We start from the raw sequence: 27,396 nt of genomic DNA, 5'->3' as shown, positions 1-27,396 counted from the left end.
GTCCACGAAACTTCACCTGGAAACGCAGGTGGCACTCCGCCATTCCTGCCTAGACCCCCGGCTCTGTCTGAGCAGGGACACGTGCAGGTGAACGCTGCTGCACCCAGCGCCGGGCCAGCCCTGCAGACGGGAGGCCCAACCTGCTGGATTAGGGCGGGATGCAATCCTAGCAGCTCCCTAGAGGGGGACCCTTGGAGCTTAATACCCCCAAATTCTAAGGTTCCTACCTTCAAAACATAATGCCAAGAAGAATGGGGTGGCAAGCCAGCTGCGGACACTGCTGACCAGGAGCCTTCAGCCCTCCTTCCTGCCTGGAGCCAGAGGGGGGGACTGCAGGGAGCCAGCAAACCACGGGAACACCACCTGGAACGGCAGTGGGACCCGTGGACGGGTGCGAGGCCACGCCACTGACACTCCTGCCATCGCGTTCACCTCCTCAAACGCTGCTGCAGGAACCCATCCCTCTGCCCCGTGTCCACCGCCAGGGGCCATGGTTTCTGTGCCCTGTCCCACAAGGAGCACGCCTGTGCGGCTGCCCTACAAATAAAGAGCCTGTGTCCACCAGCACTGGAAAACTGCAAATAAAAAGTTTAATTTCAGAAACTGAATCCATCATTTATAAATACACTAAAGCACAGTCCACTCGAATTGAGAGCGAGCAAAGGTACAGTATTCAACAGAAGGACAGCTTCCTAGGGGGCCATGGCAGAGGAGCGTGTCGCCTCATCCACAGCACCCAGTGGTCTGAAGTGACGTAGAACAGGAACCTTTTTCAGATGTTAAAGCAAACACTGACAACTGAATCTGACAACTGATAATTTCACTCTGATGTCCTGGGATTCTAAAATACCCCAGTGATGGCTGAATCTTCCCTACTATAAAAAAAGAAAAACCTAAATGCCTAAGGCTAGCCTCACCACTGTAGCCTGCCAGACGCCCCGTTGGTCACCACTGCCTCCAGGGCCCGGCCGTGGTCCCAGCACCTGGGTCAGCGCACACAGAGCTCCACTGCTCAGGGACGCTCAGTCAGAGGCGCCAGACGCGGTCAACGGGCCCCCTGTTGCACTGCCACGCTCTGCACTGGCTGAATCCTTAGCATGGACACACACGGGACTCTGATCTCAAGGAGTAGGACAGACAGTCGGGGACCTCTGAGTGAATGAACGGACCGTGCAACCCTGAATGCAAAGACCTGAAACGGAACGTGTCCGTGACCACGTCACTGCAACTGCACACTCCGTGAGTCACCCAAGTACAGTTTTGTTTTCAAACGCTTTGTCTCTGTGGTAAACAGTTAGCTTCCAGAATATTCTCTCCACTCCTCGACACATTTTAGAGCCTGCAGTTAAAACTGCTCAGTCAGGATGGCTTAAGCTCCACCTCCTATTTACAGGTTTCATTTCACAGCCACAAAAGCTGTTTTGTTGCAATTAAAGCAATATTTAGCTAAAATACAGTACCTGATTCATGGTTTTTACACAATTGAATAAAAAGCCTACAGGATAAAACTGTTTACATCTTATCTCCATTCTAGGAACACACATTTCTGACCCCTAACTTTTAAAAAATGCTGCAGTCATGAATTAAAACCTGATCACCCCACTTCACAACCGATGAGACGGGCTGCTTCCAGTGGACTCCCAACACGCTGCGCCCTGGCCCGACAGGAGTAAGGCACGTGTGACGTTACGGTGCGAGCCGGTGGGTGGCCCCGGATGCTGGCCTGGTATCCCACCTGGCCCTGTTGGGCGGGTCACAGCCAGCACTGCCAAGAGCACGTCTGGTCTGGCGACTCCGTCGTGAGTTCAATACTGAAAGTAGATCAAGGGAAGATTCACTTTCAAAAAGATAAGTTTTTCAAAATGCTCCATCATGAGCCGGGGCTGGCCAAAGCTGCCATTCTCTGTGGGCGTGCTGAACAGCTTTTCCGAAGGGACGGTACTTGGGGGACAGCCCAAAAATCTGACAGCCAAAGTGGACAGCCCAGGCCAGGATGACCGCTTGAGGTTCCAATAGGCAAGTGGGTCACAGCTGTGCTCCAACACCTCCTCCTCCAGGTAGGCGAGCACCATGTCTTCTGGCAGCCTGTCCCGCCGTTCTCGCCCCTCCACCTTGGCCACCAGCGACCACAGGCTGTCCCCTCCGCCAGAATCTCTCGACGGGGGCCCTGAGTCACAGCCATCGGAGGCGGCTGTGTCCTCTGAGGTAGAATTCAGTATTTCTAGCTCCCTGATTAGATCCTGCCTGTACTGCTCCGCCTCCTCCTCCGTGAACAGGGAGGCTTTGTAGCGAGGGTCCAGCAGCGTGGCAAAGACGTACCTGGGGTCGTGGAGGGTGGCAGACAGGCGGCTCGCCATGGCCTCCTTCAGCGACTTCAGCATAGTATCGATGCCCATCGTCTCTCCAAAGAGCATCTCAACCTTCCTGCTGAGGATGTGGATCATGGGGATGACCTGGCTCAGAGTGGACACGTGGGCACTCATCTCCCGGCTGGCAGCATCAAAGGGCCTCAGTGCGTGACAGACGGACTGCATGACCTCCCACTGGTCGCAGCTGATCAGCTCTCTGAAGCTGCACTCGATGGACATCTCGTTAATGGCCCTCTTCTGCTCCAGCAGGCGCTCCAGCATGTGCAGGGACGTGCTCCACCTGGACGGCACGTCCTGGACAAGGTGGTGCTGTGGCAGCTCAAACTCTCGCTGCAGCGCGGCCAACTTCTCCCTGGCCGTGGGAGAGCGCTGGACACGCTCACACAGCTTTCGGGCGGCGCTCAGTAGGCTCTGCACCATCCTTTGGCTCTTGATGGCTTCACTCACGATCAGGTCCACCGTGTGGCTGAAGCAGGGCACGCTCGAGTGCTCCGCCTCGGTCAGAGTCTTGCCAATGCTCGGGTTGTCAGTGACCGTGATGCCCACCTGCAGGCCAATGGATGTCACCCAGGCTTCCCACCAGCACTCCAGCTGCTTCTGGATGCTGCCACCGCCATGGTCACAGTCAATCTGCGACACGTCCAGAAGTGCTGAGCAGTGGTGGTCCTCGCAGTGCGGGCGGGCCGCGGATGCGAAGGTGACCCAGTGGGCAGTGAGGGTCAGGTACTCACGGCTCTGGGTGCCCGTCCAGATTCCCGAGGTGAAGTGGACCATGCCACTCTCAGCCTCCCTCAGCTGGGACAGGACCATCTGCTTCACGCTGTCGTACATGCCCGGGATGGCCGTGCTGCAGAAGTAGGAGGGCGGGGGCACGGAGTACTGGGGCCTCAGGTACCCCAGCAGCCTGTTGAAGCCAGTGCTGTCCACAAGGGAGTAGGGCTGGAGGTCCAGTGCGATCATCTCTGCTATCAGGCTGGTGATTTTTTTGGCAACTGGGTGAGAGTCATAGAACTTCTCACTGGGGTCACCGAAGGAGGACGTGCCCGACAACTCTGTGCTCAGTGGTCCCCGGACTCCTGGAGAGCGGGACAGGGTGGTCTCTGGGTGGACATCGGCCTTGAGCACGTGGCCGTGGAACCTCTGTAGGTGCCTCAGGAGGCAGCTGGTGCCCAGGTTGGTGGGCTTCTTGCCCCTGCTGATGGTCCGGCCACAGTGCAGACACACCACCTTGGTGGAGTCTGCAGAGCAGACGGAGAAGTGGTTCCACAGCTTGGAGGTCTTCTTACTGCTGACGGGAAACACGGCCTGGTGGTTCCTCCTGACCACGGCTGGCAGGGCAGGCGTCTTGGAGGAGCAGCTTTCTGCAGAAGCCAAAGTGGCATATGGAGAGTTCGCCAAACTGGCACCCAGAAAGCCCTTCTGGGTCCCGACCACCTCGGGGTGGCGTCTGTACAGATGCCGCATCAAGCAGCTGGTGCCCACATCCCCCTTCTTCCCCCGACTGATGACGCAGCCACAGTAGCGACACACGGCCTTCAGACTGTCCGTGGGGGCCAGGGAGAAGTGGTGCCAGACCTCCGACTTCAGCCTCTTCATGACCTTCTTGTTCTGCTGGAAGACAGCACCAGGCTCGCACCTCCTGGGGCTCGACCCGCTGGCCTGCTGCTTCTCAGGAGAGGCACCCATAGAAGCCTCGCCCACGTCCTCGGAGGATGACAGCACGGACACGTCCGTGCCGAGTGCGTCCCCAGGCAGGTCCTCAGCCAGCCTGTCTGGGGACGAGGAGGCCGAGGGGCACTCTGGGACCAGCTTTCCTGGAGAGGACGACATGGAGTCCGGCTCTCCGTCTGGAGGCAGCAGGGTGGGCAGCAGGGTGGGGGGCGTGGGGTACAGGGGTGGGATGCCCGAGCCGCCCCCATTTTCCTGTAGGACGATGGAGCGGTGTGCTCTCCACATGTGCCGGATGAGGCAGCTGGTGCCCAGGTCCTTCCCGTTCTTGCCCCTGCTGAACTCATTCATGCAGTGCACACAGACGGCCTTGGAGCTGTCCAGTGGGGACAGGTAGAAGTGCTTCCAGACGGCCGACCTCCTCCTGGACCCCGATGTGCTCCTGGGAAGGCGAAGGCTTCTCTCCGCCACGCCCTCTGCAGTCTCGTCGTAGTGGAGTGGGGCAAGGTGGGGAGATGACCCCGCCAGGGCCTCCTCTCTGCTATATTTCTCAGTGACCGGCACATCAGAGACCTCAGAAGAGACCATGGACACGGGCTCCTCCTGCATGCGGTCAGGGGACGGGATTGTAGCTGCCATCTTGTGGGCAAGTCTGATGGGCGAGAGGGTGGAGGCCAGGTCCCCGACGTCCGCGGGCTGCGGAGGAAGCAGGAGCGAGGGCGAGGGCAGGGAGGAGCTGGCGGACACACTCCCGTTCTCCTGCGCCAGCTTGGTGGGGTGCGCCCGCCGCACGTGCCTCATGAGGCAGCTGGTGCTCAGGTCCTTCTCGTTCTTGCCCCTGCTGAACTCCTTCATGCAGTACCGACATATTGCCTTGGTGCTGTCTCGGGGGGAGATGAAGAAGTGCTTCCACGCTGGCGACTTCTTCCTGGAGCTGATGTGGCGGCTGGAGAGCAGGCTCTGGGCCACGGCCTCCATGGCCACGCTGTACAGCGTGCTGCTGTACTGGGAGAGCAGGGCCCCGCAGCCATCCTCACTCTCGGCAGGGAAGCAGGGGCCACCCGCCCGGCCCTCCGCCTGCTCCTCCCCACTGTCCGTGTGCCTCACGCCCTCCCGCTCACCCTGAAAGTCCACTCCTTCCAAACAGCAGCTGGGAACTGGATCATCTTCTTCCTCCTCTATTTTGAAACTTATTTTGCCAGAAACACAGTCACTGTCCCCTCTGGGATGAGAGTCCTGGTTGTCCTCCATGGCCAACCATAACTACCCCAGCTCCTTCCTCATGCTAGTGTCTCGGGTCAACGGAGAGCTGGTCTGAGTGCCCCTGTACGCCGGCCCAGCTTCACTGTCACCCTGCCACAGCCGTTCCGTCTCCAGGCTGTTCCTGTGTGTGCTCCGCGCTGGGGCTCTGCTGCTGCGGGCCTGGCCGTGGGGACGCTTGTCTGCACAGGGGAGACTGGCTGCGGGTCTTGAAGTCAGGGTCCCCACCACCTCGACAGCACACACAGCCCTCCTGCATGTCCTATAAGAGAGGACAAATTAAGCACAGAGGAAACAAAACATTCCAAGTTCACACTGGTGTGAATACATGGGCCTACGGACGGACGGAGAGGCAGGAGAAACCTGTTCCCGACACCCCGAAGCCCCCCCCACAGCTCCAGCACCTGCTCCGCCAAGGAAGAAGCGCAGTGCACACACAGCAGGTGGAGCTCAGGCCCATGGGTGGCAAGCCCCGGCACGAAGGGGTCACCTTCCCCTTGAGCTCACTCTCACCTTTGGGTTTACCAGGGCCACCCAGACTGAAGGCTGAGCTCTGTGAAACTGACTCACTGTACCCAGACGTAGGAGTCCGCACCCTTCAGACCTAAGACGGTCCACTAGCCTGTGAAATCGTGGAGACCGACCACGCAGGGTGGAGATGCAAAGGGTGACGAGGTGTGGCGGGCAGGAGTGGGCATGTGCAGTAGGGAAGTTTAAAAAGCAGCAATGGGCCCAGAGTCGCCAGGCAGAGCCCTTCCAGAGCCCAGCACAGTAGTGGGAGGGTTCTCAGGGATGCCGCCCAGGGCAAGCCCCACTCCCTAGCTGCAGGAGCCACATCCCCTGGTTTCCAGACTGCCACGTCCTGAGTGACAGTACTAAACCCTTAGGGCAAGCAGGGTATCTGGGCCACACAGCACCCCAGGTCAACAAGACCTGACAGCCTCACCAGGAGAAGGCCCCCGTGACACCAGAGGCACAGAGCAGCCAGATCAAACCCAAAACAAAGGCTAGGGATAGGGCCTGGTCATCAAGTGTGCTCAGCACACAGGAGGTGCAGGTTCAAGTCCTGGCACCACGGAAGAAAACACTTAAAATACAGTGGTGCACATCTGTAATCCCAGAAGGTCAGGAGACTGAGGCAGGAGGATCCTGAGTTCAAAGCCAGCCTCTGCAAAAGTGAGGCCCTAAGCAACTCAGTGAGACCCTGTCTCTAAATAAAATACAAAATAGGGCTGGGGATGTGGCTCAGTGGTTGAGTGTCCCCAAGTTCAATCCCCTGTCCCCACCCCACTAAAGTTACAAGTCAGGTTTCTACCAGCACCCCACTCCCAGACACCAAGAGGATTGATGCGGGTGCTCAACCAGATGTACCCAGGGAGGCTCACAACAGTGGGATGCGCCACAAAGCAGAAGCTATCCAGGTCCATCGTCTCCTTTACGAGGCTCGTCCTGCAGCCACAGAGGAGTGGAGTGCTGGTGCGAGCTGCACACGCCCTGCAGGGAGCCACGGAGGAGCCCCAACAGGACCCAGCAGGACAACATGCCCTCAGGGGCAGCAGGGGGCCTGAGAAACTGGCCACTGTCAACTACAGGCCAGGTGAGACGACCTGACCTGCCTGGGGTACGAGGTGTGAGCTGCTGTGGAACAACTGTGCCTGGTTCCAGGGTGGGGCCCACTTCCTGTCCACACTGGCACATGGGAGACCTCCAAAAGAAGAAGACTCAAGATCACAGACTAATAAAGACAAATGCAGGGGCTGGGGTTGTGGCGCAGTGGCGGAGCGCCTGTGTTATAGAACAAATAAGTAAGATAAAGGCACTGTGTCCATCTACAACTAAATGTTGAAAATAAATAAAGGCACAATTCCTTTTAACATTCTAACAAAAAGGATGATAAAAGGTGACCAAGTAGGTACTTCCAAGGCCGAAAGGCTCACTTAATACTCAAAGAGGAACCCTTCTAGGCAAGTCTCGAGGGGGCGCACCTGAGGTGCCACGAGAGGGCAGGAGAGGCAGACGGTCCAGGAGGCAGGCAGGGTTCACCGGAGACTGACAGACAGACGTTCACAGGTGGCAGCAGGAGCAGGGCCAGAGGGGAGCTATGGGGCAGCCAGGACTCAAGCTGGTTTAGGCAGTGAGGGCCCCACAGGGCACTCCTATCCACAGGGGAAGCCACGCGAGGAAAGCCCCAGGGCGACTCAAATGGCTGCAGCCAGGTGGGCGGAACCTGCACAAATAATTCACCTTGAGGAGGGTGAACAGAGGTCACTTCAATAGAGGCAGAAACCGCACCTGGTGCTCAACCCGAGGCAGAGGGACCACGCCAGGCGAGAAGCAGTGAGCCTGCTAAGGCACAGCCAGCAGCCTCCAGTGCCAGGAAGGGGCCTCCGCCAGGTGCCTGGCACCTGGTCAGTGTCACACTGCCTCGAGAGCTCAGAGCTGTGAGAAGGGACAAAGGCAGGCGGGCTAGGAAGGAAGCAGCAGACCTGCACCCGCACCCAAAGTTAGGAGGCGAGACATCACAAGGAGCCTACGCCCAGCACAGTGAGTTTGGAAAGTCACAAGACACTCGGTTAATACACAGGAAGCAAATGGGAAATGCGATTTTAAAAATTCCATATATAATATGCAAAAATTATGAAATTGAGAAAGAAATGTTTAAAATGTGAAAACTACAAAACATGGCTGTGAAAATTAAAAATAAATAAAGAGAAATATGCCAGATTCATGGATAAGAAAACTCAACATTGGTAAGACATCAATATTTTCCCAAATTGATCTATAAATTCATCATAATCCCAATCAAAATCGCAATGCTTTTGTGCAGTAGCCAATAAGCAGAGTCTAAAATTTTTGTGGAAAGACTTCTCAGGAATAAATAAAATCACTGCAGAGGAAGAGCGCAGCGGGAAGTGAGTCCTCACCCAGGCCGCAGCAGAGCCGTCCAGGCTCACCTCCCCCACCGGGAACACCCAGGCACCTGGGACCCCCGCACAGGCCTTCCAGGCACTCACGGGAGCAAGCACAGGATGGTGGTCACAGACGTGCCACACCGGTGACATGAGCCTGCAAGGTCCCAGCTTGGCACTTGAGGCACGCGAGCAGAGCCTGGTGGTCTTGCTGAGCAGCCCAGCTGGGCCTGGGGACAGAGCACCGGGAAGGAGCTACACAGTGAAGAGAGCCACAGGGCGGCCACACCACTGAGCACTGACCCGTGTTAGGAGGCCACCTGTGAAGAGCCAATGTGAAGATCAAGTGGGACAGCAGGAGCAAGGGTTGTGAACAGGGGGGTCCCCCCCCCGACAGAAACGCAGGCCTCAGAAGGGCATGGGCTTGGAAGTGGGGCCTGCAAAGCCACTTGGGAGCTACCCTTATGAAGTTTAAAAGTAAGCCTCAAGAAGCACAGAGCAACTGCAGCCCACCTGTGACCAAGGCAAGTCTCAGAGGTATTTACACGGTAAACTGTGGACAGATAGGTCAAAGGGGAATTTTTACCATTTTCAACAATGTCTCTACAATATAAACAACTACTTCAAACAATTTCCTGAGCAGCTTGCAGTACACACACAAGTGGAAACCATGCGTGGCTGCAGTGACAGGTGGGTGGCACCCACACACCCAGCCAATCGCCAAGTGTATGGGGGACTGGTAAGTCACAGGGGTGTGTTAGGACTTCAGCCACAGAAAACCCCCAACAAATAACACAGAGATAGAGTGAAGACCAGAGTGGAAATCAGAGGGAAACCCCGACCCGAAGAGCAGGGGAACAGGCAGCTGAGGGCTCCTGAGGGGTGCTTGGCCCGACCTGCTGTGCGCTCACTGGTGACCTGTGATCTGCACCCCCGCACCCCACCTTGCACTCTCCTGCTAAATGCTGAAGAGCAAAAGTCCTTGCTCCAATCCAGCCTACCAGTTTGCTTTCTGTGGACGATGCTTCCGGGTCCTGGCCAAGAAAGCTGTCTGACCTGGTGCCACTGCTCTTCCTGGCAGCCCCCCCATAAGCCTTACAGCTCACCCTACATCTCTGAAGGGTCCGGGTTTGTTTTTTTTGCACAAGAAATCTAACTGCTCTACCCTGTGGACAAGACCATGCTCTTTCCACCAAGTCCCCTCAGGAGCTGGCTGAAAGCCAGGTGTCCGCGTGCATGGCCTACTTCTGGGCCCTACCTACCCAGCGGTCTTTGCTTGACCCCTATCCCATAACCCAGCCATTCCACATCCAGGTGTTGACCTACAAAAAGTCAGCTATGTGTGCAAATTTCACACAGCTTTTATACAATACCCCCAGATTGGAGAACAAATGGGTCACCTCCACTGAATGGATTACTACACAGAAAAAAGAATGAGCTACTGAAATAACACCACAAACGACTCCCACAATTACACTGGGTAGAAGCAGCCAGACCAAAGGCCAGGTGGGTCGCTTTAGAAGACGGGTGATGGGCATGCTCACGCTCTGGACAAGGCCGGCCGTCCTCACGCAAGCCCAACCAGCACCCGTCCCTGCAGACTACACGTCATGGACCCAGCAGCTGCCCGTGCACACGCAAAGATCAGAATTGCACTTTAAATACGTACAATGCACTGTGGGCCCATTATACCAGATACAGTTTTCTTCTAAAGGCAGAGAATGGATGAGGAAGTACACGCTGCCTGCCTACAAGAAGCACTTTTTAAACATAAAGACGCCAACAGGTTAAAACCCAAGGATGGAAAGAGGCAACGCCGAGGACAAAGGGAAGCACAGCAGAAGGACCCCAGCCTCCAGGAGGCACGGGCAGGAGGATGCAAGCTCCAGGTAAGCCTGGCGACCACAGGGGCCTCTCTTACAATAAATAAGGGCTGGGGACGCAGCCCAGTGGCCGAGCACTTACCCAGCATGCCCCATGCCCTGGTCAATCCCCAGCACTGCAGAATCAATCAATCAAAACAAACAATAAAAAGGGCTGGAAGGGAGCTCAGTGGTCCAATCCCCAGTCTCTCTCTCTCTCACACACGGAGCCGCACATGATCACAGTGGGGTCCGCTCCCCAGGGCACACAGCCCCACACATGGACCCCCGTGACACAGGCCTTCAAACACACCTGCAGGCTGGCCCAAGCAGAGGGGAGCAGGCCCACCCACAGAGGCAGATGGAATTCAGCACTCCACTCAGGGTTCAGCCAGCATGAGAAGATAGGAGTTGGACAGCACCATCATCAGATGACCAGCAGAACCACACCGCAACAGGTGTGCCCCACACACGAAGGCAGATGACAAAATGAAACTAATGTGTTGAAAAGAACTGAAGTCAGAAAGAACGGTCCCACGACCCGGAAGTGAATGGAAACAGCAGCAACACAGCATCTGGAAAACTCCAAAATATTTTCAAATATATAACAATTCTTTATTAACAAGGTGGTGAAGAAATCACAAAGTACAGCAAATCCAACCCCAAAATAGGCAGAGAGGAAGTTTTTTTTTTTTTTAAATAATGTAAGAATCATGAAATAATAATAATAAAAAAAAACTAATGAAGGCAAACACTAGTTCTTTTGAAAGATCAACAAAATTGAAAAAGATCTACACAGACTGATTAGAGAAAAAACTGGAGACAGGAATCACCAATACCCAGGGCGTCATCATAGACACTTAGGCACAAATGCACAAATAACTATGAAAATAAAACTGCATCTCAGAGAAAACCAACAAATTCCTTGAAAAACAGTATTAGCATCTCCAAATTCTAAAAAAGCCAGGTGTGGTAGTGCATACCTGTAAACCCAGCAACTTGGGAGGCCAAGGCAGGAGGACCATAAGTTCAAAGCCAGCTTCAGCAACTTAGGGAGACCATGTCTCAAAATAAAAAGGGCTGGGGATATGGCTCAGCGCTTGCCTAGCATGTGTTGAGTTCCATCCTCAACAACCCTTCCCACCACCACCAAAAAAATAATAGCTCTAAACAGTAACAGCTGGGATCAGGATGTGGCTCCGTGGTAGAGCACCTGCCTGGCATGCATGAGACCCTGGTTCCATCCCAGTACTGGAGGGGGAAGTGGCAGGGGTGGGGTGGGGGTGTCAGTAAAAAACAACAGCCAATGGTGGCCACGCCTGTAATCCCAGAGCTTGGGAAGCTGAGGCAGGAGAACTGCAAGTTCAAAGCCAGCCTCAGCACCTCAGCAAGACCCTCTCTCTAAATCAGACGCAAAAAGGGGCTAAGGTTGAGCGGTCATCACTCCTGGGTTCAATCCCTGGCACCAATAAATAAGTAAACAGAGAGGAAAGCTTACTTTGATAGATAAAGAAAATCCAACAAGAAAACAGAATACCCATCTCCCAGAAAAGGAAAGAGAGAGGAAAATACTAAAAACTAGAAACCTTTCCTGAGATAAAAATCGTGAAACTACATATCAAAAGGGCATGTGAAAACCCATCCTGGAGATTTACACTGAAATATACTCTAGCAAAACCAGCAGACTTGGAAAAAGAAAAAGAAAAGAAGAAGAGAAATCCTTTGGGCTCTCAGTCACTCACAGGGAAGGAAAACAAAAGCTTCATGGTCGCCAGCCCTGCTTCACACTAAAAGACGAGGGAACAGCACAGTTAAGGCATTAAAGGGGAAAGGAAAGAGTTTTATACCCAGCCAAACTGGCTTCCAAACACAAAGGATGTGCAAGAGCTGCCATCAGTGGGCACAGTGCACAATAGCCGGGCAGGAGGGTGCCCAGGACAGCTGGCGCTGATGGTGGGCAGAAGACCTGGGCAGGAGGGTGCTCTGTGCATTTCTTCCCTATTCCCCAGTGTTTTTAAAATGAGTAGCTATTCATTACATCATCAAAACAAAAACACCAAGTAAAGGGAAAAAATTCATCACTACTTAAAAAAAAAAGAAAAAACAAAGTAAAACAAGCTATTGCTGAGAGCCATAGCCAAGTAGGAACGACGCATGGCAATTTCCTTGTCAGCCTACCCCAGGCTGCTTAGAGGGAGGACTCTCCATTGTGGAGATGGGCTTGCCTTGGACCCAGGTCATTTGCAGTGACATTGCATGAATGTTTGAGAAAGAATAAAGAGTTGCTGTTTGAATCTACAAGGTGTGTGGTGGCTCGGTTATTTTGTGCCCAGCCAGACTGCGGCAGGTCCTCAGGTCACTGAGGACATGCCCTGGAGGGGCCTGTGGGACTCCAGTCTCAGCCTCTCTCTGCTTCCCTGCTTGAGCTACCACAACCCGCGCCACAGCCACCTGGCAGACCCTCACCAGAGGCCATACCACTGGGACGGCCCGATGGATCGCAGACTTGAACCTCCAAAATCTCAGGTGTTTGCTGCGGTAACACAGAGCTGACACTTGGTCAAGGGTGTCAAACACACATAGCCACCTCTGGAGGATGGCAGAAAATGGTTCTTTAGGGCTGGGGCTCAGTGCTGGAGCGCTTGCCTAGGATGTGTAGGTATTGGGTTTGATTCTCAGCACTGCATTCAAATAAATGAACAAAACACAGGTTCATCAACATCAAAACAATAAATAAATAAATAAAAAAGATTGTTTGGAAACATTTAAAGAATCAAACACTTATTTTCAGTTCAGCATCAGTGGGCAAGGGGACAAGTCTCTCCTTACAAAAGGTCACCTCACATAAAGAAGCACTGACTGAGCTGTGGGCTGATGCGTGTGGGCGTGGGCAACAGCAGCTGCCAGTGCTGAAGGGAGCCGGGCACAGTGGCCACACCTGGAGTCCCAGCTACTCAGGAGGCTGAGGCAGGAGAATGGCAAAGTTCAAGGCCAGCTTGAGCAACTTATTGAGGTCGTTTCAAAATAAAAAATAAAAAGGAAAGAAAAAGACACCTTGGAGCACATAACCCCCTTGAGAAGGGCTCTCTCCAGAAGTCAGCCTGAGTGCTCCTGCCTCCCGACCCGACTGCTGACTCACAGGGGCCACACTAAAGCTCCCCAAGGACCCTCACAGCCACGTCTGGACATGGAAACCCAAGTGAAGCCAGCTTCCTCAACAAGTCGTGTCCGTGGGAGGCAGTGGGACAATAAAGCCTGTGAAAGAGGAGACTGAAGGTCATGAAAAACCAGAGCAGCCCTGACCAGTATTCAGAGGTGCTGAGCTCAGGCATAACATGATACAGGGAAATTGCAGGTAGTACCATAAGCCAGGCCGCTGGGCAGTGTGCTAGGAGCACAGGCAGCAAACCTGGCCAGGCACAGGAGGGCATAAAGGGGCGGGTATGTTTCTTTTTCTCCTTCATTCCGGTGTTGGGGACTGAACCCAGGGGTGCTCTACCACAGAGCCACACCCCATACCTTTGTATTCTTGGAGACAGGGTCTCACCAAGTTGCCCAGGCTGGTCTCAATTTGGCAATCCTCCTGCCTCAGCCACCTGAGTAGCTGGGAGTACAGGTGTGTGCCACTGTGCCTAGCAATCAGGTTTTACTTTTTGACCCAAGAACCAATTATGCGTGCCTTATGGTAATTCTCTGAGCTATATAGTTATTTTATACAGTTTCAGCTTCTATATTATATTTCAAGATAAAAAAGATTTTAAGGGCTGGGGATGTGACTCAAGTGGTACAACACTCGTCTAGCATGTGTGAGGCACTGGGTTTGATGCTCAGCACCACGTAAAAATAAAATAAAGATATTGTGTCCACCTAAAACTGAAAAGATTTTAAAACACTTATAAAACTACAAACACTAGGCACCATGGCCCAGGTGCCAGGGCTAAAAGACCGACACAGACGGAGCCCAGGGTGAGACGGGTACCTGCCCCCCCCCCCCCCCCACTGCAGAGCACTCAGAAGGCAGGACCTTGCAATAAACGGTGCCAGGACAACGCTCTGGCTTGAACGGCTGCTTCCTCTTGTCACGCACCCTGGATACTAATTCCCATTACGAGAGCACAGAGTGGGACCAGGTGGCACCTTGCAGAGGTGATTAAGGCTCTGCCCTCACAAAAGGGTTAATCCACTCATGCGATTAATGGATTAATGGTCATCTCCGGGGTCAGCTATAAAGGCCAGTCTGGCCAGGGCTCTCTCTTGTCCGTCTTGCCATGCAGTGCTCTGCAAAGCCTAGGCTCTGCCAGCGAGAAGGCGTCACCAGATAGAGCCCGACCTTGGACCAGAGCCTGAGACAAGACAAACGGTGTGCCAGCCATGGTGGCGCCTACCTGCCGTCCCAGCTACCTGGGAGGCTGAGATGGGGGGGGGGGGTTACTCAAGGTCAAGAGTTTGGGCCAGCTTGGGCAACAAGCCAAGTCCCCATGTCAAAACGAAAATGAGGGGCTGGGGTTGTGGCTCAGCGGTAGAGCACTTGCCTCGAATATGTGAGGCCCTGGGTTCAATCTTCAGCACCAAATAAAAATAAATAAATCAGATAAGCAACTTGGGAGGCTGAAGCAGGATGATAACAGGTTCAAGCAAGCTCAGCACCTGAGTGAGACCCTGTCTCAAAATAAAAAATAAATAAAAAGGGCTGAGGATGTGGCTCAGTTGTTAAGTACCCCTGGGTTTAATCAATCCTGGGTAACTCCCAGCAGCCCCACAAAAAAGAGAACAAAAAGGGACAAATGCTTAGATCATTCTGTGGAAAATATCACCCTTTACATCCAGTACACACTGTCCCCCCATCAACTCCCAGTGGACAGCTGAGCTAAAGGTAAAACACTGTGAAGCATGCAATACAAAAAAGAGCCCACAGAAAGGGGCTCTGCCTTGATAAAAATCAAAGGGACAAGGGGCTGCAGAGGCGCCCAACAGTGGAGCGCCGCCTAGCTTGTCGGTAGGGCCTGGTCTGACCCCGGCACTGCAAGACCACGACAACAGGGCGACTGATCAAAGCCACAGGGTACTTGGCCCACGAGGTGCAAAGCACGAACAACACAGCCGATGTGAGTGGATCTCCCAACAGGGCCGCCATCCACGCAGAAGACAGTCTGGGCTGCCTACAGAAGGGCACCAGGTGGCCGCCATCACAGTAGCCCCACTCTCCTGGTCTGCTCGGCCAATCAAAAGACTACAGACCGAGAGGTGCACAAGCAAGTTCACTTCTCATGGTTCTGGAGAACTGTCCAAGATCATAGGCTCCAGGCCTCAAGTGTCAGGCGAGGGCTGTTTCCTACTCACTGTGCCATCCTGTGGTGGAAGGAACCAGGGGCTCACTGGGGTCCTTTTTAAAAGGGAACAAACCCCACGCAGGAGGGCTCACTCCCACAGCCCCATCATCTTCCAAGGGCCCTCCTCTTGGACCAACACCTGTTCACAGCGGGGTGCCCACTGGTGAGGAAAGGGTTCCTCTCAGAACATGAGCCCATAGCCCCAGCCTCCTCTCCCATCTCCAGGGCTGGCTAGGCCTTAGGCCAGAGGCCCACTCAGCACAAGTACAGACCAAAGGCAGAGGAGGGGAAAAGGCAGAAAAGGAGGCACTCAAAATCCAAATTGTAGCATTCTTCTTACATTTTCTTAGTTTCAAAGTTTTAGCCAAGTCCAGTGGTGCATGCCTATTACCTTAACTACTCAGGAGGGTAAGGCAGGAGGATCCCAACTTCAAGTCCAGCCTGGCCAAGTTAGTGAGGCCCTGTCTCACAATAAAAAATAAGAAGGGTTATGGATGTAGCTCAGTGACAGAGCACCCCTGGATTCAATCCCTGGTACTGCAATATGTAAAGAAAGAAATGACAAGCTCTGACTGGCAGGAGAATGTGCCATCCTCTGTTGAAGACTTGGGCAACAGCCTCCCACTGCCGCGTCCGCTGGCCTCACCGTAACTTGCATTCAACGAATTCAAAGGTACCGACTACTAATACACCCAATCTAGGTTAGTATATTGTTTTCATTTTATCATTCGAATAGAAACACGTAAGTGGAGACTACTCCAAGATACCATTTCCACCATGTCATCCTCACAAAAAATCCAAACTCACAGGAATACCAGTGTCCTCTGGCACCATGCCCACAATAGGGAATGTGGAAAGGCACTGAACCAGATGACCCCACCAGGAACAGACCCAGAAGTGGGCACTCGCTGCATGCAAGACATACAAGAAACCGAGGCAGGGTGTGTGTTCACTTAAAAAAAAAAAAAAAAAAATATATATATATATATATATATATATTTTTTTTTATATGTTTTAGTTGAATATATTTTTAGTTGTAGTAGGACACAATACATTTATTTCTATGTGGCGCTGAGGATAGAACCCAGCGCCTTGCATGTGCTAGGCGAGCGCTCTATGGCTGAGCCACCACCCCAACCCCATGTGTTAACAATGGCTATCCTTAGGAAGGAAGGACTTGGGGCAGGTTGGTTGGTTGGGTTTTTTTTGTACTAGGGATTGAACCCCAGGCACTTAACCACTGAGCCACATCCCCAGCCCTTTTAATTTTTTTTTTATTGAGACACGGTCTCACTATGTTGCTGCAGCTGGTCTGAAACCTGTGATCCTCCTGCCTTAGCCTCCAGGGCTGCTGGGATCACAGGCGTGCAGCCTGTGCCTGGCAGGAGAGGTTTTCTGAATGTAGACTGTATAGTCCTGACTTTTAGACCATGTAATTTTGTACATGAAATTAAGATGTAAAACCAAAAAAATCTAAATCTGAAAACAAACTTAATTGCATATCAAATGGGCAACATAACCACAGAAAGGAATATTTGTTAAGGGACTTTTTAAATGCAGTACTTCAACCATTTGTCCCAAGGGGAATATATACTAAGGAGCAAAAGAACTTTAAAAATCACGACTTTCCAAAATATCACTAAGTAGTTTTATTAGTGGCAGTGTAATGTTTTAACTTCACTACTGCCATTTTACATCTACGTCAGCATAAAACAAATCATGCCCATGGCAGCTGTCCATCAGCCTCTGGGAACTGGTTCTAGGACACCATCACTCCCACCCCCAAAGATACCAAAATATCTGCATGCACACGTCCCCCATATACTTTAAGTCATCTCTAGGTCACTCATAGCACCTAACACAGTGTAATTCCTATGCAGTAGTTGTTACCAATGATTAGGAAAAAAAAATCTGTACGTGTTCAATATGCCACAATCTTTTCTCCAAATATTTCTGATTCTTTGTTGAACCTGAAAAAGCTACAGATACAGAAGGCCAACTTTAAGATATAAAAGAGACAAATTTGAAGAATCAAAGAAATGAAATAAAACCATGTAATTTTAAATTATCATTATTTGGTACTAGGGACTGAACCCAGGGGTGCTTAACCACTGAGCCACATCCCTAGCCCTTTTTTATTGTGAGCTCTCGTAATGTAATGGGAATTAGTATCCAGGGTGCGTGACAAGAGGAAGCAAAGTTGCTGACGCTGGCTTTGAACTTGTGATCCTCCTGCCTCAGCCTCCCAAGCCACTGGGATTCCAAACGAGCAACCATGCCTGGTATAATTTTAAATTAGGATTAAACTCTTGATGCTTTTTTTTTGGTTCTGGGGATTAAAACCTCCACCTTGCACAACCTAGGCAAGTGCTCTATCACTGAGCTACATCCCAGCCCAAACTCATGTTTTAAAGATATATTTCTGTTGGAAGTAATGATGCATGCCTGTAATCCCAGCAGTTTGGGAGGCTGAGTTCAAAGTCAGCCTCAGCAATGGCAAGGCGCTAAGCAACTCAAAGAGACCCTGTCTCTAAATAAAATGCAAAATAGGGCTGGGATGTGGCTCAGTGGTCAAGTAGCTCCATCTATCTATCTATCATCTATCTCTCTCTCTCTCTCTCCTAGCTGTGTCCACCAAAAGGACTACGAGCAGTAATGAACAGGGCTAGGGGTGTGGCTCAACGGTGGAGTCCTCACCCAGCATAAGCAACTCCTGGTCAATCCTCAGCATTGCAAAATTAAACAAAACTAAAAGGAACAAAGCACTCAGGACATGGCTGGCCGGAGTGTGAAAGAGAAAGTGAAGTGAGCCAGGACACCAGGCCACAAGCAAGCATCAGGAAGACATGCCCAGCAAAGGGACAGGACCAGCTCACCAGGACTCCCCACTGGTCATGCTTACAATTTGAGCGCCACACACAACAGTGACAGGCTTTTAAAAGATCACAGCAGAGTGCAGCCTGCCTTGACATTCACAGAAAAAGGAACCACCAACTCCTGCTGCAGTGGCATCATGTGACACAACCAAGTGCTTCTCAAAACTGGCAATTGAGGGAAGAACCCGCTCATGTCCTGTCTTCTGAGGTGGCTAAGGACGAGGGAGGGTAATCAGGGTAGGAGGAACAACAGCACTGCGTGGCTGCACACTGCTGCCCAGTGATCCCAGGGAGGACCAACACAAGCTCTGTGCAAGACCCACAGGCCACGTGCTGACTGCAGGGCTGTCCCTGATCCAAAGTCCCCTCCAGCTCCTGCATCAGCTGTGGAGGACAGCGCAATCCAACGCACACAGCACAACTCAGACCATACTCAGGTCACAGAGCCCACAGAGTACACAGAGGAGGAATGGAAACACCCAATACCCACCATGATGTGTGAGTGGGCAGGACACAGCCACCTAAGAACAGGCGGGGACAACTGGAAAAGCTGGCTGTGTGCTGGGCACTGGATGGCACCAGGCTTTTCATTACCTTTCCTGGATTTCTTCGGTGACAGGACTGCAAGAAAGGACATTCTTGTCCCTTAGAAGAAAGGAACAGGCAGAAAAGGGACACACAGGTGAAGTGTTCTGATATCTGCAACTTTCCTCAAAAAGCACTTGTCCATTGGAGACAGGGTGGCGTTGTAAGGGCTCCACCTGAAGGCGGGTTAGAAAATTCCTAACACAAACTTTAGAAACAGCTCAGGAGCCAGGCACAGTGGCACCTGTGATCCCAGCGACTCGAGGCTGAGGCGGGCAGATCAGAGGTTCAAAGCCAGCCTCAGCAAGTTATCAAAGGCCCTAAGCAAGTCAGAGAGACCCTGTCTCAAAATAAAAAAAGGACTGGGGGATGTGGCTCAGTGATTAAGCACCTCTAGATTTAATCCTTGGTGCCAAAGAACAAAATAAACAGAACCCAGTGTCCACTTATTTCAAGTGGGTGTGCATATACCCTCAGGAAGCCACACACACACCAAGGGGCTCTCGACGCCCCTGACTGAGGCCCTCTGCCTGGCACAAGCCGAGACAGCAGTCTTTCTTTGGAAGACACCGGTGCACGGTAAACCCTGAGTGCAGGTGGCATGACCTTAAAGCAGCACCAGTGACACACAGTGCTGCAGACACAGACCTCCAGCCAGGCCAGGCGACCTTCAGGGGAGCACCAGCCACGTGCAGATGACAGCTCAAAGGGTCAGACGCCAGAAACCTGGGGCCAGGGCTGTTTCCACCAGAGGAGACCTGGTCAGAAACCCTGATAAGGCTACCTTGGAAACAAAGCGCATTCCAAAGCAAGCAAACAGACCACGTTAAGGTCAGCTGGTCCTTGTCCCAGAAATGTTCTAGTCACACACCAGGGCGTGGACTGACCTGCTGCTCTCTCTGTGGGTCCCCTGAACTTAATATCACACCCTCACCACCCACTCTTTCCTCAGGGAAGTCCCCCCAGTGACAGGCCTGACTTGCAGCTGTGGCTGAAAGCTGCTGGAAATCTTCAAATGTCCTTTAATTTACAGGATGTGGCACGTGGCTTCTGTGATGTAGCAATCAAATGAAGCTCTCCCCAAACCCCACATACAACCCTATCCTGCTCTGTGGCAGGCAAGAGGAACAGACACCACAATGGGAGCCTCAATAATGGCCACATGGCTGCTTTGGATGAAAAGCCTGCAAAGGTGGTAAAGCTCGAAAAGAGAGCAAGCCCAGGGCTGCAGGGCCATTCCCAACCCAAGCCAGGGAGCAGGTGGCAGCAGTGTTCACTGAAAGCAACCTCATGGGCCAGAGGGAGGGGGCCAGACCTACTGGACCAAACATCCCTCCCTACCAGTGGCTTCCCAGAGCACTTCTCAGAAACTAAGCATCTCTCGCTCCCTGCCTTCACCTGCTGATAGTTTATCAGAACACTTATTGAATTAATTATTATTATTATTATTATTTTTGAGACAAGGTTTCACTATGTTGCCCAGGCTGGCCTTGAACTACTGGGGCCCAAGTGATCCTCCTGCCTCAGCGTCCTGAGAAGCTGGGAAAACAGGTGCACCTGGCTAAAGGGCCTGCTCCAATGTGGATCCCCACCACCACCATGATCTGAGGGCAGGACCTTCTTCTTCTTCTTTTTCTTTAATATTTATTTTTTTTAGTTTTCGGCAGATACAACATCTTTGTTTGTATGTGGTGCTGAGGATGGAACCCGGGCCGCATGCATGCCAGGCGAGCGCGCTACCGCTTGAGCCACACCCCCAGCCCCAGATTAGTTGTTTTTCTTTTTTTTGGTGTTGCTGGGGATTGAACCCAGGGCCTTGTGCATGCAAGGCAAGCACTCTGCGAAATGAGCTACATCCCCAGCCCTCCTTCTTATAGAGCCACACAGCCCCACACAGCACGAACACCCCAAGGGAAGTGACTGTCTCTCTGGGTGCCCTTTGCTTCAGAATCAGGAAAGATTTGATTTTATTCCTAGTAGTGAGTTCCAGAATTTGAACTATCAAACATATATAAATAATTAGCAAGGAAATGACTTGGGCATTCCAGGATGAGAAAAGAAAAAAGTACATTCCAGGTACTATAAACTGGGGCAAGGAGAGGGCATGGAAGATCAGGGCAGAAAAGGTGGAGGCCCAAAGAGGGGTGGTGAGCCTAGCCAGTGGCTGTGCCCCACAGGCACAGACAGAGTGAGACCACTCAAACACAGTGAGGGATAAGGGAACACTGCAACTCTTACACAGCTCAATTCAGGGCAAAACTAACTGTAAGAACAATGATTTCTGCAACTTATGTCCTCTAGTCTTGAGACCTGAAAATCAAAGGGCAGTCAGGGGAATAAGTTGCTGACTCTGAATTGTTTTGAGCAGGTGCTCAGAAGAAAAGAGATGCTCCTTAGAGCCCATGTGTCCTCTAAGGAGGGTTCTCCAACGAGCATGATCTCCATCCCAAGTCACTAAGCCCAACAGGCATTCACCTGTTTCCTTCTCTTGACCACCACTAGGAAGGAGAAGGAAATCAGATCAGAAGTCAATACTGATGTAGGTGAAGCCAGGCACAGAGAAAACAGGTATAAAGTGAAAAAGACAATGGCATTGACCACGGACACTTACTGTATTCATGCTTCCAGAGGTCCACTTCCCAGTTCTCACTCTGCAAACTCTAGGCCTGCCAAGGATCTGAAACATACACACGTTTTTTTTTTTTTCCAGTAATAAATACTGCTTATCAGCTTCACTGTACATATGCAGAATTCAATCAGTTCCCCTCATAATTTACTTAAGCTTTGTCCTCCTAGGCACTGGGGAACCTGTGTGTGCACACGTGTGTTGACATCAAAGAGCAGAGCTTCCGCACCCACACACATCAACCACTGCTGCATTCAGGAATTAGCGGGAACACAGGTAGGGGGCACGGTAAAGTAATCACCTGTCCAGTGGACTAAGGCTCTTAGCTCTCTTCCAGCGTAGATTAGCTGCGTCCCCTGCCTAAAAGACTGACTGGGAAACCTTCTAAAGGTCCTCAGAATCTCTTAACTTGCACTAGATCTTTTCCCGAGGGGCAGATATCATCTGAGGATTCCAGGAAGTGAGTATCCTTCAGTCACTGCAACCCCCGGGGTCAACCCTTGCAGTCTCCGCTCCAAGGTAACTGTTTAGTAACCGGAATTAACTCATGGCTGAATCTTGGCTTATCCGCAGTAATTCTTAAAACCCGCAACTAAATTCCCCCTAGCCTCGCAGTTGTGCCACCACGATAAGGGCGACCACACAAAAAGTGCGTTTCGCGGAGGAAGTCAGGGGTGGCCTGCTCAAGCACACGGGTCCTCAGCCAAGTGGGTTTTCCCAAGTACGCACGCGGCCCGACCAAGCGAACTTGCAAACGCGCAACTTCCCTTTCCACAGGCCGGACGCCGGCGGGAGCCGAGCGGTGCGGGCCACGCGCGAGGGACAAAAGGAGCCCGGGCGCCGGCAGCGGCGACCCGGCGGCGGGGCGAGCGGCGGCGGCGCGGGGCTCGGGAGCCCGCCGCGGCGGCCGGGACGCGCCGAGCACCCCGCGGCCGGCCTCCCCGCGGGCGCTGTCACGGGCGGCGCCACGGCAGGCCCCGCCCGCGCGGACAATGGCGCGGCCGCCCGCCCCGCGCGGCGCGCACCGGCGGCGGACATGGCTCGCGGTCCGGGCGCCCCTGCGCGCACTCACCTGGGCGCCGGCTCGGCGCGGCGCGGTCCGCGCGCTGGGGACGGGGAACGGCGCGGCGGGCGCGCCCATTCATTAGCCGCTTTGTCTGCCCCCGCCGCCCCTCCCGCGGCCCCGGCCCCGCCGCCCGCGACGCCGCCGGACGCTGCGCCCCTCCCAGGGCCCCGCGCGGCGCGGGGGCGGGGCTGAGGCGGGGCCGGCGCGCGCAGGCGCATCCCCGCGTACCTGCCCCGCCCGGGGCCCGGCGGAGCGAGCGGCAGAAGATGCCGAGGCTCCGCGGGAGGGGCGGGGCCAGGAGGATGGCGCAGGCGCAGTCCCACGAGCCCACCCAGCTTGGAGTTCCCCACGCGCGTAGACGACGCAGGCGCAGTCCCGAGCGCTTCGGAGTACGGAGTTCCGAGCGAGAGCGCGTACACACATACCTACACCCTCGCCGTCGACCACGCAGGCGCAACCCCGTGCGCCCGGCCAGTCGTGTTCGGAGTCTCCCTCGCGGCACACCACGCAAGCGCAGTTCCGCGCGCTGGCCCCGCCGGGTGGCTTGACCCTGTAAACCGCGCAGGCGCAATCCCGCGCGCCCGTCCGCCCCTCCGACACGCAGGCGTAGTTTGGGCGGCGGCTGGCGTGTTCGCGGCGCGCGGATGGGGCGAGAGCGGCCTCCGCGGTTTTTTCCGGGGTTCGGCCGTTGGCGGAGGTCGGCACCCGCTCAACGGCCGGCTGCGAGGCTTCCGGTCTGGTCGGCTGGGCGGGCCTCAGCGACCTTGGCTGCAGCCCGGATTCCGGCCCCACCTGTCCGCAGGCGGCGGGTCGGCGCGTGAGCCCAGGTGCGCCAGGTGCTCGGGCCCGGCCGCTGCGCTGGGCGCCGAAGGGCGGGGCTGGCTGTGGCTGCTGCTGACCGCGCTGGGCTGGGGGCGTTTGAGTCCATGTGAGCAGCGTGGGCTTTCAACCTAGTGTTTCCTAAGTCAGATTCCTGTGCGGAGCAGATAATCTGCAGGTGGGTTTTAGCCCAGCGGTCCCTCGTTGGTGACACTTTACGAAAATGAGACAAGTTTGTTCACTTCCTTGGTCCTGACTGTAATGTTAGGAAGCGGCTCCACAACTGCCCGCGTGGTTGAGTTCGGTTGGGACCTGCCCGCCTCCACCCAGCCCTGGGAGTCCCTGCTGTGGCTGGACCCCCTCCTCACACCCCGGGTGTTCAAGCCCTGGGTCTGGCTGCCCCAAGCCCCAGCCCATCCTGCTGCCTGAGTTTGCACGATCCTGAGTAAAGAATGACTCTTCTTTTCAGAAGGTTGAGGGGCAAGTACGTGCAGTTGTAGGCGGCGTGCTGCCTGGAGTTGCACTGAAGCACAGCTACGCCTGCTGCCACCGTGCAGGGCTGAGAGTAACCCAAGACGCCGGGTCACTTACTGTCCTGGCCTACATAGAGGACGTTCGCCCAGTCTTCCACTGCTGCCGATCGACAGGTTTCCCTGAGTGTCAGAGCTCTCATCTCTGCCCTCCCACAACCTCACCAGCCCTGGAGGAGGCTGCTGCTGCCCAAGGCTCAGAGGCTTCACCTGAGATGGAACTGTTAAGTGCTTAGAGGCAGACGTCCAGGCCCCTGCTTTAAACGTTAAGGTGCTCTCCAGCGAGGCCTTTCTGGGGACCCGTGGACTGGAATGGGCCTCCTCTTTTCAGGTAGAACCTACAAGGCCCTGCTCAGACTGCTCTGGAAAGGCTACCCCGATGTTCCTTGGGACCTCACAGCTCCACCAGATGGTTACCATGTCAGTGGGAGCCTAAAATCATGCCTTGTTTCCTTTTGTTTGGGGATAGACCCCGCTTTACCATTGAGCTGTGCCCTAACCCTGGTCATCATTGAATGAATGCCTGTTGCACCACACGGGTGTGCACACGGCACTATGGACGTGTGACAATTAGAAAAATACATTTCACCTCTATCCCGAGTTTCTAGCAGAACTTCTAATTCCTGAGTGATGGAGGCGATAGGAGTCTCTTCTTCATAGCTCCTAAGTTCCTTGAAATTTCTATTTTTATTTATTTATTTTGGTTCAGGTATGTGTGTGTGTGTGTGGGGGGGGTGGTGTTTGAACCCAGGGGCACTCAACCACTGAGCTACATCCTCAGCCATTTTTTATATTTTATTTAGAGACAGAGTCTGAGTTGCTTAGGGCGTAAGTTGCTGAGACTGGCTTTGAACTTGCAAACCTCCTGCCTCAGCCTCCCAAGCTCTCCCTTAGAATTTCTTGAATGACAGGAGCACTTAATGGCACAGTTTTAGGTGATGACCTGGATGGCTTCAGGAGGGGGCTGGTCACCATAAAGACCAAGCCCTGATGAGAAACTTGGACCTCCCAATGTGGTCCTCTGGGACTGCAGATTGAGTAAGCGGGATGGATCATGCCTAGGTGATGAGGCCTTCATAAAAATCCCTAAATATGTGGAAGCTAAAAAGTTGACCTTAAAGAAGAGGGTGGAATAGTGGCATCCTCATCCTGGAAGAGTGTAGGGAGAGGTGGGAAGGGAAGGTCAGTGGGTACTAAGGAGATGTTGGGCGGAGGAGTAAATATTCTGTAGCACATTAGGATAACCATGCTGACAGAAATGGAGAGAACACTTCAGACAGTCAGCAGAGAGGGTTTGTGTTGCCAACAGAGAGAAGACACACGTCTGAGGCCATAGATTGCATTGTTGGACAACCTAATCAAATGTTTCAAATTGAAAAAATTAATTTTTTTTTTGAGGGTCTGGGGATGTGGCTCACGTGGTAGCGTGCTTGCCTAGCATGTGTGAGGCACTGGGTTCGATTCCCAGCACCACGTGAAAATAAAATAAAGATATTGTGTTCACCTAAAACTAAAAAATTAAATATTTAAAAAAATTTTTTTTGAGATAATTGTAGGCTCAAATGAAAGATCTCAAACTGTATTGATTCGAAAGGGTCCCTGATCTAATTCCGACTCCCCCAGCCCCACCTGTGCTGAGTGTGTGTTAACTTCTGCACAGTTGGGTCCCCCAGGCAGGTCTAGGTCCCTAGTGGTCCCTTTGTAGCCACTTCCTGCTGGGTCACAAACCCTGGACTTCAGCTCATCTGTTTTTCATTTCTAAAGCCTCATTTATATAGAATCACATTATAAATAACTTTTGGTGATTGACTATTTTTGCTCAGTATAATTTCCTGGAAATTTATCCACATTACTGCTTGTGTCAATAGTTGTTTCCTTTTGCATACTAAGTACTATTCCAGGTAGATTTAGCCATTTCCCTACTGAAGTATACATGGTTTGATTCCAGTTTTGGTCTATCATAAAATTAGCTGGTATCAACATTCAAGTACAGGTTTTGGTGGGAAGAAAAGTCTTCATTTCTGTGGAATAAGTGCCCAGGAACACAACCACTGGGTCATAAGGTAGTTGCATGTTTAGTTTTTGAAGAAATTGCCGAGCTGTCATTCACCAGCAGTGTGTGAGTGAGCAAGTTTCTCTACATTTTTGTTAATGTTCAGTGTTGTCACTGTTTGTATTTTAGTCATTTTAATAGCTATGATACTTTATTGTGCTTATTTATTTATTTATTTGTACCAGGGATTGAGCCCAGGGTCACTTAACCACTGAGCTATATCCTCAGCCCTTTTTATTTCTTTTTAAATTTTGAGACAGGGTGTAGCTAAGTTGCTGAGGCTGACTATGAACTTCTGATCCTTCTGCCTCAGCCCTCCTGAATTGCTGGAATGGCCAGTGTGGGCCACAGCACCCAGCTTTTTACCCCTTTTAAAAATTGGATCAAGTGTTTTTTTTTTTTTATTATTATTGTTGGATTTGAGGCCTTTCTGTAACAAAGGGTGTGTTTAGAGTCAGGGTCTCACTGAGTTGCCTAGTGCCTCGCTTTTGCTGAGGCTGGCTTGGAACTCTTGATCCTCTTGCTTCAGCCTCCCAAGCTGCTGGGATTATAGGCATGCACCACTGTGTCCGGCAGGTTTTAAATTTTAATGAGGCCCCATTTATCAATATTTTATTTTACAGCTCATGCTTTTGTTGTCAAGTCTAAGAAGTTTTTACCTAGTCCTAGATCTTAATGTTTTTTCTAGAAGGTTTAAATATTTGGAGCTAATCTTTGAGAGCTACTGAGGTCATGGTTGTCCTCCCCATCCCTCTTCTCTCCCCTCTTCCTACTTCTTCTCTATACATGTTTGACTGCCCCAGTATAATTTGTTGAAAAAACTTCATCCCTTGAAATGCTTTTCTGTGTTTGTCAAAGGTCAATTGGATGAACTTGTGCAGGTTAATTCTGGGTGTCTCTTTTTTTGCATTGACCTTTGTGTATAACTCTTCGCCGACACCTCACAGTCTTGGTTACAGAGCTATAATAAAGAACATAAAGTGATTCTTCCTACTTTGTTCATACTCTTAAAACTGTTTTAGCTATCATTCCATATACATTTTAGAATCAACTTGTTTGTGTCTACAGAAAATTCTTGTTGGGATTTTGATGGAAATTGTATTAAGCTTGTATATCAATTTGGAGAAATCTGGAATTTGTACTATTTTGAGTCTTCCAATTCATGAACATGGTATGTCTCTTCATTTATTTAGACCTTTGATTTCTTTTTATTTTTGTTTTGGTAGCAGGGATTGAACCCAAGCATGCTAAACTACTGAGCCACATCCCAGTCCTTTTTAATATTTTATTTAGAGACAGGGTTTCTCAAAGTTGGCTTAGGTCCTTGCTAAATTGCTGAGGCTGACTTTGAACTTGTGATCCTCCTGCCTCAGCTTCCTGAGCCACTGGGATTACAGGCATGTGTCACTGCACCCAGCAATACAATTGATTTTTTTAAATGTT

At 52.3% G+C, this 27,396-nt stretch overlaps 2 protein-coding genes across 10 annotated transcripts in view; one reads left to right on the top strand and one right to left on the bottom strand.

Annotated features, from left to right (window-relative positions):
* Window positions 1-568: 568 nt before the first annotated feature.
* Window positions 569-23,071, bottom strand: Zbed4 (zinc finger BED-type containing 4). Of its 4 annotated transcripts, none has more exons than XM_046443522.2 (3): window positions 22,977-23,071; window positions 21,471-21,536; window positions 569-5,559 (listed from the first exon to the last, which is right to left on the bottom strand). In XM_046443522.2, exon 3 carries the CDS (start codon window positions 5,286-5,288, stop codon window positions 1,806-1,808), a length of 3,483 nt encoding a protein of 1,160 aa, XP_046299478.1. In that variant the 5' UTR covers window positions 5,289-5,559; window positions 21,471-21,536; window positions 22,977-23,071; the 3' UTR covers window positions 569-1,805. The 4 variants fall into 4 exon arrangements, with proteins under 4 accessions (XP_046299478.1, XP_046299475.1, XP_046299477.1 ...); XM_046443519.2 differs by lacking the exon at window positions 22,977-23,071 and adding an exon at window positions 22,558-22,688; XM_046443521.2 differs by lacking the exon at window positions 22,977-23,071 and adding an exon at window positions 21,787-22,309.
* A 109-nt stretch (window positions 23,072-23,180) lies between these two features.
* The window catches only part of Brd1 (bromodomain containing 1), a 72,914-nt gene continuing 68,698 nt past the window's right edge, over window positions 23,181-27,396 (top strand). For 2 of the 6 annotated variants that reach the window (XM_058579093.1, XM_058579092.1), the window contains exon 1: window positions 23,409-23,548. The gene's annotated coding sequence lies outside the window, so the exon portion shown is untranslated. Of the gene's footprint in view, window positions 23,379-23,404; window positions 23,549-27,396 lie in introns of those variants that run through there. The other 4 variants (XM_058579091.1, XM_058579094.1, XR_009226716.1 and 1 more) reach the window with 4 other exon arrangements.

This window comes from Marmota monax, unplaced genomic scaffold (genome assembly GCF_021218885.2).
Source record: "Marmota monax isolate L192 unplaced genomic scaffold, Marmota_monax_Labrador192_F-V1.1 WCK01_AAM20220418_F8-fsc00234, whole genome shotgun sequence".
NCBI lineage: Eukaryota > Metazoa > Chordata > Mammalia > Rodentia > Sciuridae > Marmota > Marmota monax.
Note: the sequence above shows the minus strand (reverse complement) of the source record. Positions and strands in the feature narration are given on the sequence as shown.

What these genes read in the sequence shown, in the direction of transcription:
- Zbed4 (XM_046443522.2), bottom strand. Translation starts at nt 5,288, where the DNA reads ATGGAGGACAACCAGGACTCTCATCCCAGAGGGGACAGTGACTGTGTT.